Consider the following 14278-nt stretch of genomic DNA (forward strand, 5'->3'; position numbering starts at 1 on the left):
GTGTTTTTAAATCATTTATTTCCATGTAGAGGTTCAGGTAGAAAAATAAAGGGAGCGAGTACAAAATCAGAGGGGATGGAGGAGTCAAGTCTGTCCCCCACCTCCCATACTGGGGAGCAGGCCAAACTTTCCTGCACTGGGGCAGGCACTGTGCTATGTCATCAGCTCTTGGTGCCCTCCATGACCCAGCCCCCAGTCTTAGCATCTAGTGCCTCCATCATGGCCAAGAAGGAAGCCATGGGGTCCCTGGGACGGGGCGAGGAAAATACCAAGCATCATGTTACAGGCCAAGAATGGTAAGGGTGAGGAGGCCCAGGCTCATTGCCAGCCCCAGGGTGGCACTGCTGAACAGGGCACGTGCAGGTGCAGCGCTGTACAGCTTCTCGTTGCACAGGTCACCCTGGCAACATTGTATGACCCCGGAACCGCTGCTGATCTGGCCCTGCTGGCTGTTGTTGGAAGTGCATGAGTCTACACATTCTTTCTTCACCAGGTTCCCAGTCAGAGTGTCCACTGCACACAGGAGGGGAAAGGGCATCAGGCCTGGCTTACCATGCACCCTGGCTCCCACACAGCAGTCTCCACTCTAGACCGTCCTCATCACCATGATTGACCCATCCCCAGTTAACATGCCTAGGGCCGCTCTCTTGGCCCTGAAGGTCTTGGACTGAGACTCACCTGTGGTGGAAGTTTTGCAATAGCTGGAGCTGGCTGGGCAGGTCTGAGGTTGCTTACAGTTAGTGCTGCTGCTGCACACGTGACATCGGAGTGCCCAGGCTGGAGGATGAGGAGGTCAGAGAGTCAGTCGAATAAAGGTCTTCGCTATGACAGAGCCTTCTCTCATTTGTTACCCTACGCCTGTCCTAGACCCCACAAGGCTCATGTCTTGTGTTTAGCTCAGAGGGGTGTCTGGATATCCCTCAGAGCCCTAGAGAGGGTGGGTCTATGCCACCTCCAGGAAGAGGTGAGGAAGCAGAGGGAGTACAGAGTGGAGAGGGCCCTTCTCTGAGGACTTCAGGACGTTCCTGGTCTTTGCTAAGGACGCAGCTGCCCCCACCTCAAAGGTCTGAATTCCTGAAGAGCCTGGAGGAAGAGGGACTTGGCCACCCCAGGGCCATCCAGGACAGATGTGAGGTGGGGATGGCGGTAGGGGGATCCTCTTAAATAGCTCCAGCTCTCCTCCCTCTCAAAACACCCCCAGTTCTAAGGGTCAGTGCTAAAATTCCCTGATTGTGAAATACTGCGTTTTTACGATTTCACCGAGTTAAGATGTGAAAGTCATTTTGTTTTCAATTTCAAGAGGCAAGCATCCCTCAACACCATTGTTCCCTAAGCCTGAATTCCAGTTTCTAGTATTTGATGACCTCTGCCAGGCATGGGCTACGGGAGGCTGAGGGTCCAGTATCTAGACAAAGTTACCCACCCCTTCCCAGCCCCCAGGTGCAGCCTCTCACCTGGGCTAGTGGCCCCAGCCAAGGCAAGGAGGAGGATCAGAGCCGTCTTCATCCTCAGCATCGTCTGGAAGCAGTGGGGGCTCTTCCTCTCCCCAGACCTTATAGATGGGGCAGGAGGAGCTGTGGGAGGAGCCAGGGCAGGCCAGCCAGCAGCATGCAAATCAGGGCCCACCCCACCCTTCTGGCCCGAGTCCAGAAGCCCAGAAGAGCTCTGCTTCCTGCCACCTGGAAGGACTGAGGTTCCTAGCCCCCTCACCTCTGGGGACTCCCTGAGCAGGGTTGGCTGTGGACAGAAGTCTTCTAGGTGGTTCCGATTCCCGCTCCAGGACACCAGATGCTATTGAGTCTCCATTTCTCTCACTTTGGTTGTCTCTGGCTCTCAGTTCCTTGTTGATTACCTGCCTGTTCCTGGGTGGCATTGTCATAGATTTTTCCCCTTCTGTGTTACCCTCCTTGCTGCCTACCACTGGGTAGTTACTTCCAGTTACAGCCCATGCTGGCTATCTCGATACCCACAGGTAGGAAGGCGCAGGGCTCACATTCCTCTCTGCTCTGAGCTCAGCGCTGGGTTGATCCAGTGGGACCTTGGAGCAAGGAACGCCAGGGAAGCAAATAGTCCTTGCAGCCGATGTGGAGGTGACTGTGGGGTGCAGGGTGGGGCGTGGGAAGCAGAGGGTCTATGCATGTACTGGGTATAACCAGGTTAGGGCTATGAAGACTCTAGACCATGGGAGCTTGGCCATCCCAGGACACTGGGGGGGGGGGTTACGATGACAGGGTAGGACAGGTTCAACTGAGGAGCAGCAGGCTGTGAGGACCTCTCATTGCTGCAGAGATACAAGTTTCCCTCCACTTCGTCCTTGGGCCTCAGGCTCCATTCCCATCAAATGCCCACCCCCGACCCTCACACAATGATAACGAGAACTGTCAGTCTCTCACCTTATAACTATTGCTTTGCCTCTCTGCTTTGCTCCCCTGTGGCTGAGAGCATCTCAGGCCTGATGCCAAGGCCCTAGGCAGGTGCTGATGCAGGTCTCTGTCACGCAATTGGAGCCCCACCCTGGTTCTGTTTGTATGCATAGGAGACTTTTTTTTTTTTTTTTGCCGAGACTCCAGTTCTAAGGTAACTGTCTCCCTAGCTCCTGGTTCTGTCTACTCACCTGGGAGTAGTGTGAATGGACCCTATAGAGTCCTCCTTCTGCCCCTGTCCTGGGGGGTCCAGGCTATTAGCCATGGGCTGGACACAGACAGAGACCAGTCCTGGGCCTTTCCCATCGCTATCCATGCAAAGCAGATGGACAAGCACCAACAAGGATGGGCAGGTCAGGACCTGCTTCAGGAGGGTTAGCCTGGACCAGGCTGAAGTCCTTGAAGCCCTATAGACATTGGGCTCCCCTCTCTGCTTTTCCCTGGGCTAGCTCTCTCCTGAGCTGAATCAAGTGGAGGTAAAGCCAGGACGGGACCAAACACCCTGAGGACTTCCATGTGGTTCTCCTGGAGGTGAATTTTAGACTTGGCGGGACCTGGAATCTGGGAGAGGCTTGGACAGGAGCCCCTGAAGAAGGCCCATCTCTGTCCCATGCCGTCCCCTGTTTTTGCTAGATAGTGCCTGGTTCCCTGGGATTTGCCTAGGGCAGCTGGAATGTCATGGGAAAGGCCTGAAATTCAGGGTCCTGGCCTTCTTGGAAAGGCCCACCCACCTCCAGGGCCTCCCTGAATACATCAGCTACAGGGAGAATGGGTGGGTGGAGGTTAGGGAGTGTGATTTCCAGCCTTGGGAGCAGAACGTAGGTCTCCATGACAGGGTGGTGACGGTGGGGTGGGCAGGTGGTGGGAAGATGACTCATTGGGAGAGGTATGGAAACTTCTGGAAAAACAGGTTTGGAGCTTCTGATAGGCTTGATGGAGTTGTGGGGTCTGGGCATAAAGGGAAGAATAGAAGTGGGGGGTCTGGGCCTGAGTTTGAGAGCAATGTACGACAGGCTTCACACCCACACCCAGGGTAGGAGGAGGCATCTGCATGTTGGCATGTCCCCAGGGACCTCAGGCTTCATGGTGGCCATCGATCTTGGAGCTGGAGGCCGTAGGAGGTCCATGGTGGGGTCCATGGTGGGGTCCATGGTGGGGTCCACGGTGAGACGGTCCCTTGTCCTTGGCAGGATTGCTGGGAGGATGTGTCAGCCACCTATCCCCAGCTGGGTTCCAGCAGAAGTGTCAAACATACTAAATTTACCCTTAGGAGAGCGTGTGATTCTGGCCTCAGGCACTCTTGGGGCTACCGGGGCAGTCAGCAAGGGTCTTGTTGGAGGTGGCCAGGCCAGGATATGAAGGCAAGCCAAGATAAAGTGAGCACAGGGGCCATCACGTCCCTTATATCTGCCTTTTGCACCTCTTCTCTTGCGGACAGCCACTGCTTTGAGAGCACGGGTCCTTCCAGATCTTGTTCATAGCTCCTGGGGCTGTGGCTGAGACATGACTTCTACCTTTGAGATGCTGACAGAAGAATATTGCCCAGGAAGTGGAATAAAGGGACGCAGGGCAGAGAATGCCGTCTCTCTGGCCTGCCCGCTCCCTGACCTCAGCAGGCTGGCCAGGAAGCTGAGGGACACGCCTGGACCTCTGTCTGGAGCAGAGGTCTCCCTGCTCATGTCCCTCCCCCTTGCATTCATGTCTGTGACACGGAGATCAGGAGAGTGTGAGAGGCCCAGAGGGAAGCCCTATGAGTGAGCGCAGGCACAGTGCAATACCTCAGCCCTTCTGAAAGCACAGCCCTGGGTCCTTTCCAGGCCTGAAGTAGGCACTCAGTAGGCAGGTTATATCCCCAGGCTGAAGGTGTCCAAACACCTTGGGGTATAAGGATAGGCACACCCCAGCCCCCCCCCCCCCCCAAAGCTACCCTGTATTTCAAAGCCCTTCACTCACTCATTCCTAATATTTTAGAAGGACCTCCTGTACTCCAGTCACTACTGGGATAAGGGACACCGAGGGAGGGGAGAGACAGGGCCTGTGCCACAGACAAGTAGGAAAGAGGGACACAGATAACTCATTGCTGTGAGGAATGCACTGCACGAGTGTGACCACTGGAGAGGGGGTGAGGGGCGCTGGGGCACTGTAGGAGGACTGACCTAAGTAGATTTGTCTAAGCTGGGACCTGAGGGTAGGTGGCCATCAGCTGGTGGAGAGGATGCCAGACCAGGGCAGCAGAGCCTCAGCTTCCCATGCCACACCCTGGTTCTAGCTCCTCTTCTGCAAAGCTGTGTAAATGCTCTGTGAGTCAGGCAATGGAGAGAGGATTGTTTCCCCGAGGCCTGTTCTGTCTTTAATGACACAGGTAGAGCCTCAGATGACACAGAGATGGGCAGAACCTCGGTCATCGTCACTCAGGAAGAGGAGCCATAGCTGGGCCTGGCCTCTGGGCCTGGGGCTCTTCCTCCACACCCCTTTTTCTAGCACAAGAGTAACCTTTACACATGGAGCCACAAATCTAGACATGGGTATTGCTCATCTGCTGTCTGGCACCTGGCATGGCCCGCCACACCTTAAATTATTCCCTGGGACCCTGGCCACCAGTAGCAATTCTCTAAAAGCACCTTCTCCTATCAATCATCAATCAACCATCCACTCACGATTCATTCATTTATCCATATACTCATTCATTCACCCATCCACTTGTCCATCACCAGTTTATTATCTATCTGCTTATCATACACCATTCCATCATCTGTCTATCCCTGTCCATCCATCCATCCATCCATCCATCCATCCATCCATCCATCCATCCATCATAGCATCCACCCATACATCAATCCTAGCATCCAGCCATCCACCCATGTATGCATCCATTATATACACAACCACTTATCTTCCCATCCTACCATTCATCCATCCACTCATTCATCCATCCACCTATCCTTTACCCACCTATCAAACTACCCATTTATCCACCCTTCCATTCACTTACCCTCCTACGCCTCTACCTATCCATCCATCTACTTACCTACTTGAGGGAGACCAGCTCCCTCTTATTCCCCCAGGGCACTCTTGAGCAGAGAGAAATGAGGAATTTGTAGATAGAAGTGTATATATATATATATATATATATATATATATATATATATATAGAGAGAGAGAGAGAGAGAGAGAGAGAGTTAGAAAACAGGATAGCCCTGGGAGGGCCTGGATCCAAACCAATCAGCCCCTTCTGTCTCTACTAAGGGGCTTTTTAAAGGAATGCCAAGGGGTGGAGCAAAAGACCTCCCCCCAGCACAGCCAAGTGTAGACCTTCCCAAACACCTGGTAACCTTACTCATGGTCAAGCCATCCCCTAATGCAACTTTGCTGTGTAAAGCAAACTCAGATCTCACTAGAAAACCTTTCTGGGCTCCCACAGGTCCCTCCTCTTAATTTTTTAAAGAGCCCCTGAGGCCCCACAGAATAGACTGAGGTCGGTTTTAAGTCGTTCTCTATAATTATTTCTTCCATTACCCGTCATGGAGATATGCTTTCCATCAAGCATACTCTATCTTAGGCTGGAAGCTATCAAGAGAAAGTTGCCCATCCTTAACTCTCAGCCTCTGATAGAAGGGAGTATTGAGCTTAACTCAGCTCTGGCCCAGGTTCCTATTGAGCTTACTGAAATGAATGATAAATGGCACTGGTTGTGGCACAAAAAGGTCACAAGTCATGAGTCATGGCTGCCTAGTAGCAGACAACTTTATTAGGAGGAAGAAGTGGGGGTACAAGAGAACCAGGCCTGGGAAAGGAGCACATGTAGGGAGAGGGAAGAGACAGAGCAGGAGAGAGAGAGAGAGAGAGAGAGAGAGAGAGAGAGAGAGAGAGAGAGAGAGAGAGAGATCTGAGTCATGGCTCTTTAAGGGTTCCTGGTGAACATGCACAGGTGGGCTTACAGAGCTACACCATGCATGTGCTGATTATGTGACCACGCAGTGCATGTAGTCGCCAGTGCACACTGATGACATAAGACACAAGACCCTTTGCTTAACTCCTGAACTGCACATGTGCAGTCATGCATCTGGAGTGAGGGCAGAATTCTAACACTTACAACCTTCAAAGTGATCTCTATAGCTGCTACACCTCCCAGTACAAGATTAGAGGATGATAGAGATGGCATTTAATTTTTGGAATGGGTCTTAAGATGTCCTTAACAATTTTAGTTGTGCCAACCCCCTTGTCAACTAAAACTCTTGATGCAAACTGCATCCAATAAACTATATCCAACTTAAAGATTCCCTTAGCTTTTTACCAAACTCTGGTTCATTAACCGTAACATAATTCTGGTATAAACATCCCCATACGTATTTACAACACTCTTAAACTATTATCACTACACATATTTACACTTCTTGTAAGCTTATAATAAACATTTAGACTTACATTCAACATTTACACTTCTCACAAACTCGCATTCAACATATACATATTAATATTTCTTACAAGCTTATATTCTTTTTTTTTTTTTTTTTTTTTTTTTTGGTTTTTCAAGACAGGGTTTCTCTGTGTAGTTTTGCGCCTTTCCTGGGACTCACTTGGTAGCCCAGGCTGGCCTCGAACTCACAGAGATCCGCCTGGCTCTGCCTCCCGAGTGCTGGGATCAAAGGCGTGCGCCACCACCGCCCGGCAACAAGCTTATATTCTTAAGGAGAAATTTAAGAAGAACTATTAGAAAGACTCTCTAAGCTCTATAGGACTACCTTAGCACATATACTTCCTAGAACTATTAGAAAGACTCACACAATATCTACCCTAATATAAATTTACATTCTATAGGACTACTTTCTTAAGACTATTAGAAAGATTCTCTTAACAAGACAGGAAGTACACAAATCATTTCTAAAGTTCAGAGTTTATAGTCAGCTTTGATATCTTTCTGAAAGTTCTTCTGACAGTTGGAAACAAGAGCTTAATTCATCAATGACTCCCTCTCAAACCTGGGATTTAGTGAATGTTGTTGCTAAACAGTACTTTATGCACTCTATTAAGAATTATCTCCGTTTACAGCAAGCTCAAAAAGGAAGAAAGAGATGAGAAGAAAAACCTCCCAAGGAATATTCTGTTCCCAAATTGCTTGGCTGGCATCACAACAGACAATTTCCCATCAGGAGAAGATAACTGTCTGCGTCGGAGTGGGGTTCCAGACCTGCAGCTTTCAGCAGGTTCCTCTGCACACGAAAAACATTGTTGAAACTTCATCCCAGACTCCTCAGCAGTCTGGAAGCTTATTATCCTACTATCCCAAGACTGTGAGATGGAACCTTAATATTAGGAAAATTGGTTTAGCTGCTTTTCATTTCAGTTCCACACTCATCACCAAACTCAGACAACTTTCCTCCTTCTTAATTTTTTTTAAAGCTGTATTTGCCATGAGTTTTTTTTTTAAATAATGCTGATATTTCTGATAGATTTTTATTAGCCCAATATTTCTGGCAAGATGATTTGTTCACTAAAACTGCTACTATTCAAAGGAGTCAGGAACATAGATGTTGTTTCATGAAGCACATTTTTCATCAGCTTACTCAGAGGAAGAACATTTTCTTGATTTAGTATTTTCACTTCATTCACTAGCTTCTCACAAACATCAGTGCATCCACTAAGCAAGCATTCTGATTTAGTATTGTTTTCTTATAGAGAACTTTCAAGTGAAGCAACTCTATTTTGTGATATAGCTAAATTTTTTGGAGTTCGATCCCCATCTATAAAGCCGTCATCTTTTTGAATGCCAGTTTCCTTGTCTCCCTATGAGATTTTCAAAGGAATCATTCATTGTAGGCTGTTTGTTCAAGATGCAAAGAACTTTTTTATTTGCCCATAAATTTCTTCATATCTAAAACAATGTTCAATGTATGAACTGCTTTCCCTTGCTTTTTTAAGGATTTTAAAGTGGCTTGTTGACAAACGGCATTAGTATTTTAATTAACTCCTTAGAGGCAAGTTGTTTGTTTCATCTTAGTTCTCAAGAGATAAGACTAAGCTTTTTAGCACAGCTTTGAAAAGAAACTTCATTCTGAGCTGAAAAAAAAAACGGTTTCTGGACAGTATCGCCATCTTGAGCTGAAAAACTACCTTTCCCAGAATGCATTTCTCTATATTGGCCTGCTGTTACGAGCTACCTTTCAGACTCCATTTCCCATAGTTCCCTTCAGGTCTGCCATTTCCATTTCCCTTTACATGGCCAAAGTCAAGTTTCTGCTTTCAGAGTGGGAAGTTTGAACTGAGCTTTTTGCTTTTTCATCACAGGAGATTGGGAGATTTCTGTTCTCCCTGAGCTGGCATTGCTAGGTGTTTTCCCTTGCTGACACTGTCCCTGGAGCTGAGTGTACCCTCCCACTCATGCAGGCAGGTCCCTCCATGCCCAAAGCAAAATCCCCTAGGGGCTTTCTCATCTGCCCCAGCCAGTCAATGAAAAGATATGAAAGCACTTAAAAGAGAGCTTTTCCACAGGTCCATCAGAGAGACGCCCTCCCAGACAGCTCCGGGTTTAGTCTCAGCTCATCCCCTCTCCCCCAGAAACAGTGGTGACTTTCTCTGCGTCTGAAGGTAGGGGCTTCTCTCCCCATAGAAACAAAGGTTTTTCAGAAAAGCCCTCTTTTCCTGATAGAAAAGAGTGATTTTCTCCTGGCTAGTTGTCATGGCTTAACTCCTCCCCCAGCTATACAGTCCCTGACATGGCAGATGCTCACAGCCAAGAGGCCCGGCTTTACCGCCTCCTCTGAGCCGGCCGTTTCCTGCCCCGCTCAGCTCTCTGTGGTTCCCTGCCTCCACTCTCCCAAGCATTTATGGCTAAGTTCTATCTAACCTCAGGGGATTCTGACTGCTTCTTTTCCTGGCTAGGAGGGGCGTTTTGCCCTGTTTCAAAAGGTCTTTCTGTTTTCTCTTGGAGTGAACCACAGTGAATTCCCGCATTCTTCCAGGTAAATCTAATTTTGCCCTTACTGAAAGAGAAAATCTGAGAAAGTTAGTTCTAAATGGCTTTTTAGTTTTTTAGAGAGAGATTACTAAGTTTTTTCCAAGAAAGCTTTCAGTTTGAGAGAGAAAGACTACCAAGTTTTCCCAAGACTTCTGTTCTCTAAACTTTTTTGACTTCATGGTCAAGAGGAAGCTAATTCTCCATCTGTATCTGCCTCAGGGGAAATCTCTTTTCTCTGCTACTTGGACTTAGCATTCTAGCTGTCCCCAGGCCAAAAAGCTTCCATAGGAATCTTTTCTGCCCATTAAGCTCAAAGAAGATAGTTTTTTTCCCAGTTTGCATTCATAGTCCCATAGTTAGAAAATTAAGGACCCAGTTTCTCTGTCTTGTAGCTTATTTTATTCCTAGTTTTTTCTTTACACTATATTCCTTATTTTTTCATATATAGAATTTTAAGAGAGAGAGAGAAACCTAGATAGAGAAAAATCTATGCTACAGCCTTACTAGTAGAGCATCTTCCAGCCCCTCACCCCCCCCCCCCCCACACACACCGCCTTTACTTCACTACAAAACTGGACCAGTTCAACTGCTCCCCATGGGGCTTTCTCCACAAGCTTTCATCAAGTACTCTGGGTCCCTGTTCCTGGAACCATTTGAGGGAGACCAGCTCCCTCTTATTCCCTCAGGGTACTCTTGAGCAGGAAGACATGAGGAATTTGTAGATAGACGTATACATAGAGAGAGACAGTTAGAAAATACAGGATAGCCCTGGGAGGGCCTGGGTCCAAACCAATCAGCCCCTTCTGTCTCTACTATAGGGCTTTTTAAAGGAATGCCAAGGGGTGAAGCAAAAGACCTCCCCCCAGCACAGCCAAGTGTAGACCTTCCCAAACATCTGGTGACTTTGCTCATGGTCAAGCCATCCCCTAATGCAGCCCTGCTGTGTAAAAGCAAGCTCAGATCTCACTAGAAAACCTTTGTGGGCTCCCACACCTATTCACCCATCCATCCATTCACTCATCCACCCATCTTCTACATATCCATCCATCCATCCATCCATCATCTATCATCTGTCCATCCATCTGTCCATCAACTCATCTGTCCATGCATACCATAAATATGATTTGCAGAGTACCAGCCATGTTCATGTCTCCATGCTGGACAAACATGAATACAGATGCATACAAGGCAGAGTCCTGATATGACAGAGCTCAGATTTTCAGGACACCATTCAGTAAAAACAGAAAACTAAATTTTGAGACATCAAGTATGAACATGGCCTATGAAGGTTAGGGTATCAGGTGGAGTGATGGAGGCTGTGCTAGACTGAGTGGTCCAGGAATAATATCCAGTGGGCCAGATTTTGTTAACAGCGAGGAGAGACTTGTGATGAGTTCAGTTGTAGGGTAAGGCAGTTACTCATAACTCCAGGATGGGTGATTACATTGAGTGCTTGCCAGTTTCTCACCTGTACCCCAACCGCAGGGTGAGCTCTTGACGATCCCTGCGATACTCCCAGAGTCTTTGAGTGAGTTCCTACCTCACCCAGGAGCCCCTCCTCTATGACTCAGTGTAGACTTGCTCACAGTGGAGTCCCACAAGGACAGTGGAAGTGAGGTCTCAGCCTGTCCCAGGAGAGGGCTACTTGATCTGCAGCATCTCTGCCCTCCCGTCCTCGCCCCTAGCCTGTGTTCTCCATTGACGTGCTCTGCTGTGGGGAGAATAGAAGCTACCCTGACTGACAAGAGAAAGCTGAGATGGCCAAGGGTGGGAGTCCAAGTTAGCAAGGCTGAGCGTGGCAGCTGGGGGGGGGGTGCTGTGATGCACAGGTAACTTGGGGGATGGGAGAGGACTTGAGGAGAGTCCTACCCTAGAGGGAAAGGGATGCCTCACACACTGCTGCCTTATTGTGCTACCCTTGGAGCAGGTGGCTGTCCTCATGTGGCATGACTGGAGTGGAAGGCTGGGCTCCACTCCTTCATCCTTAGGTGGCAAGGGTGTATTGCTTGAGAGGAGTTTGCATGGTGCTGTTGTCTTCTCTGGGTGTGGAGACAGCCCCAGGGCAGGGAGGAGGGTTCTAAACTGCCCTGCCAGGGAGCTTGACTACCACAATCCTACAAGCTTAAGAGATCAAGAGGCGTGTTGTCTCTACCCAGAGTTACATAAGAGCAAGGAACGGGTAGGTCCTTGGGGGGCAGAGATACCAGTGCCCAGAGTAGAGGATGCACCATGCAAGGTCAGACGGCCAGCTAGGCAGATGCAAAGGACACAGACAGCACTGACTTCATTCTAGAACTCTCCATCGGCTGTCGCAAGGGGCTTAACCCCAGAGCCAGCCTCCCACTTCTGGCTCCACTATGAGTTGTTATCATGGCCTGAGCCCTGGGGAGTTCCAGTTGCTTCTTCCCCACCCCACCCGATGTTGTGCTGGGGAGCCAGGGCCTCAACGGTGCCAAGAGCAACACTCCCTTGAGTGTGTGCATCAACCTCCTCCATCCACACCATCCCCAGACCCTGGGGCCCTCCCCGGCTGTCTCTACCTCTCAGCCAACCCCATGTCTCCCAAGCTGGGGACACTGTGGCTATATCCCCAGCTCTACCACCTTCCCTCACTCCTTTCCAGGAGCCAAGGCCCTGGCCCCACACATGGCTGGATGGAGTCCCTCTCCTGGTGCTCTTAGGGTCAAGCCCAGTCTCCCTTACCCTTCCGGTGAATAGTGCCTGGGCTGGCCACTCCGCTTTCTGCTCACTGTTTCCCTTTCCTGACACTTTCTTTTCTCCTGCAGCCCCCCGCAAGCCACCTCCAAGCTTTGCCCGTGCTCTGCTACCGTGGGTCAGGAGTTCCGATGCTTTCCCACGGCTGTCTGTATCACTCTCGCCCCGCAGGCCTGTTCCTCCCTCTGCTCCGGCAACCCCTGACATGGATTTGCAGCTTGGATGGGAGTTGCCATCTTTGGCCACAGGGCAGGGATGAGCCTGGTGTCATGAAGGGATCCAAATGTAGCAGGAGGCCCTGTTTTCACAAGGCTCCCCGAGTGTGCTCACTCCAGACCTGTGGGCACCCTGAGGAGTGGAGAGAGCTCAGGCTGCCTATACCATCTACCTCCCCAGGAACCGTAGAGGTTGGTTGGGGGCCCTCTCGAAAGTTCTGTGCACAACCGCTCCCTCCTCTGAGACTAAGAAGGGTTCTTGGCTTGGTAACAACCTGTTTCCCTGCCCTACCCAGCTCTTGAAAGCAGAACCCTGGGATGAGACACTTGTAGCCACACAATGGGGCCCGGCTGCCATGAAGGGTGAGGCCCACCTGGTTAGATGACAGGAAAGCTGGTCAGACAGGAGACGGTGCCGTGTTCCTGGATGGCTGCCCCTCACAGCCCTAGACCTCCAGACTCTGGAGAAGTAGGTTGGCCACTCAAGGAAGGCATACTGAGAGGTTGAGGGGACGGGGTATGACCAGGGTCCCGTGGGAGGATGTGGCTCAGCACCCTCAGCTCACTCGGTGTGCTCCTCCTTTCCTACCTTCTTGTCCTCTACAGCTGCAGGTGGGTGATTAGGTGGACTCCATCTCCACCGCCCTAGCTTGCTGTTCCCAAGTGCCCAGTGCATACTTCTGACTTGAGCAGTCTTTGAGGGCATGCAAGGCAGGGCACTTGAGTCTTGACACTAGGGGACTGTGGCTCTGTGAAGCTGGGAGGGGTCTTCTGGGACGTGTGAAGACACACAGGGAGGTAGAGGGGCTCTGGGGGTAGCTGGGAGGTAGCAAGCAGGGGATGAGTGGGTGTGTCCTGGCCGGTTGCCTAGGGATACAGCAGATGAGGGAAAGGAGACTGAGTTCTGTTTCTGGACTATGGGTGCAACGTGATGAGATACTCAAAACTCTGGCTGCCTTGACCTCCTTACCAAGATGAACTGGACCTTGAGCTGGGCGCCAAAGTAAACTCTTTCTCCAGCTGCTCTTGTCAGGGTATTTCATTACAGCGACAGGAAAAAAACAGCAGGGGCGAGGAACAGAACTCTCCAGAGTTGAAGGGCTCTGGCTTTACCCTTAGGGAAGAACCCCAGAGGGGATGTGGCATTGGGTGGCCTCAGAGTCCTGGTGATTGTCCGTAAGGATGAGGGTTTCCCATGCCACCACCCAGGGGTATGGACTTGTGGGGTTCCTGGGGCACTGTGAAGGGTGTGAGCATCTTGCCAGTAGCAGTATCAGGGACATCACGGTTCTGAGGGCTCTCAGAGGATCCCTGTGAGTCTTCCCACTTGGGAGGTTGTAGAAGTCTGTTCCCTCTGTCTTGGCCAAGGAAACCCAAGAAGCAGAGTGCAAGGCAGAGGCACCGCTCCTATACCCAGGCTTCTGCAGTAAGAATCCCACCCGGCCCTCTCTCAAATGCCCCTGCCTGCCTCTGAGGATGAGGCTGGTCAAGGACCAGAAATCCCCAAGACTCAACACCTTGGATCGAACAGACTGGCACATTTATTTTTCTCTTGGGACAGCATCAGTTAAGGGTTGGCAAGATGGTGCTTCCAGGGAGACAAAGCAATTTCCCCATGCCTAGAGAGGATGGACACCTATTCCAATGCCCAAGGTGACCAGCCTCACCCCCACCCCCACCCCCGCACACACACAATGGGCAGTTAGGAGACCTTTTAAAAGCTTATGTTCAGTTGGACAGGAACTATTAGGGTCCCTGGGCTGTAGAACTTGGCTAACAGATGGAGACCCTGGAAGGCCCTAGTAGGCAGACTTTGATTGGTCTATACAACTAGATGCTTGGATGTATGTATATATGCATGGATGGATGGATGGATGGATGGATGGATGGATGGATGGATGGATGGGTGGATGAAGGGGTGGATGGATGGATGGGTGGGTGGGTGGATGAAGGGATGGATGGATGGATGG

General features: G+C 50.2%; 1 protein-coding gene across 1 annotated transcript; it reads right to left on the reverse strand.

Annotated features, from left to right (window-relative positions):
* Positions 1-1552, reverse strand: Ly6d (lymphocyte antigen 6 family member D). Its single transcript, XM_028885990.2, has 3 exons — positions 1455-1552; positions 679-777; positions 1-513 (listed from the first exon to the last, which is right to left on the reverse strand). Exons 1-3 carry the CDS (start codon positions 1513-1515, stop codon positions 281-283), a joined length of 393 nt encoding a protein of 130 aa, XP_028741823.1. The 5' UTR covers positions 1516-1552; the 3' UTR covers positions 1-280.
* Between the last annotated feature and the right edge of the window lie 12726 nt (positions 1553-14278).

Source organism: Peromyscus leucopus, chromosome 20, assembly GCF_004664715.2.
Source record: "Peromyscus leucopus breed LL Stock chromosome 20, UCI_PerLeu_2.1, whole genome shotgun sequence".
In the NCBI taxonomy this organism is placed as follows: Eukaryota; Metazoa; Chordata; class Mammalia; order Rodentia; family Cricetidae; genus Peromyscus; species Peromyscus leucopus.

Coding starts and splice junctions, on each gene's coding strand:
- Ly6d (XM_028885990.2), bottom strand. CDS start 1,515: ATGCTGAGGATGAAGACGGCTCTGATCCTCCTCCTTGCCTTGGCTGGG. Junction 778..1,454: donor GGCTGGGGCCACTAGCCCAG/GTGAGAGGCTGC, acceptor CTCATCCTCCAG/CCTGGGCACTCCGATGTCAC. Junction 514..678: donor TTGCAAAACTTCCACCACAG/GTGAGTCTCAGT, acceptor TCCTGTGTGCAG/TGGACACTCTGACTGGGAAC.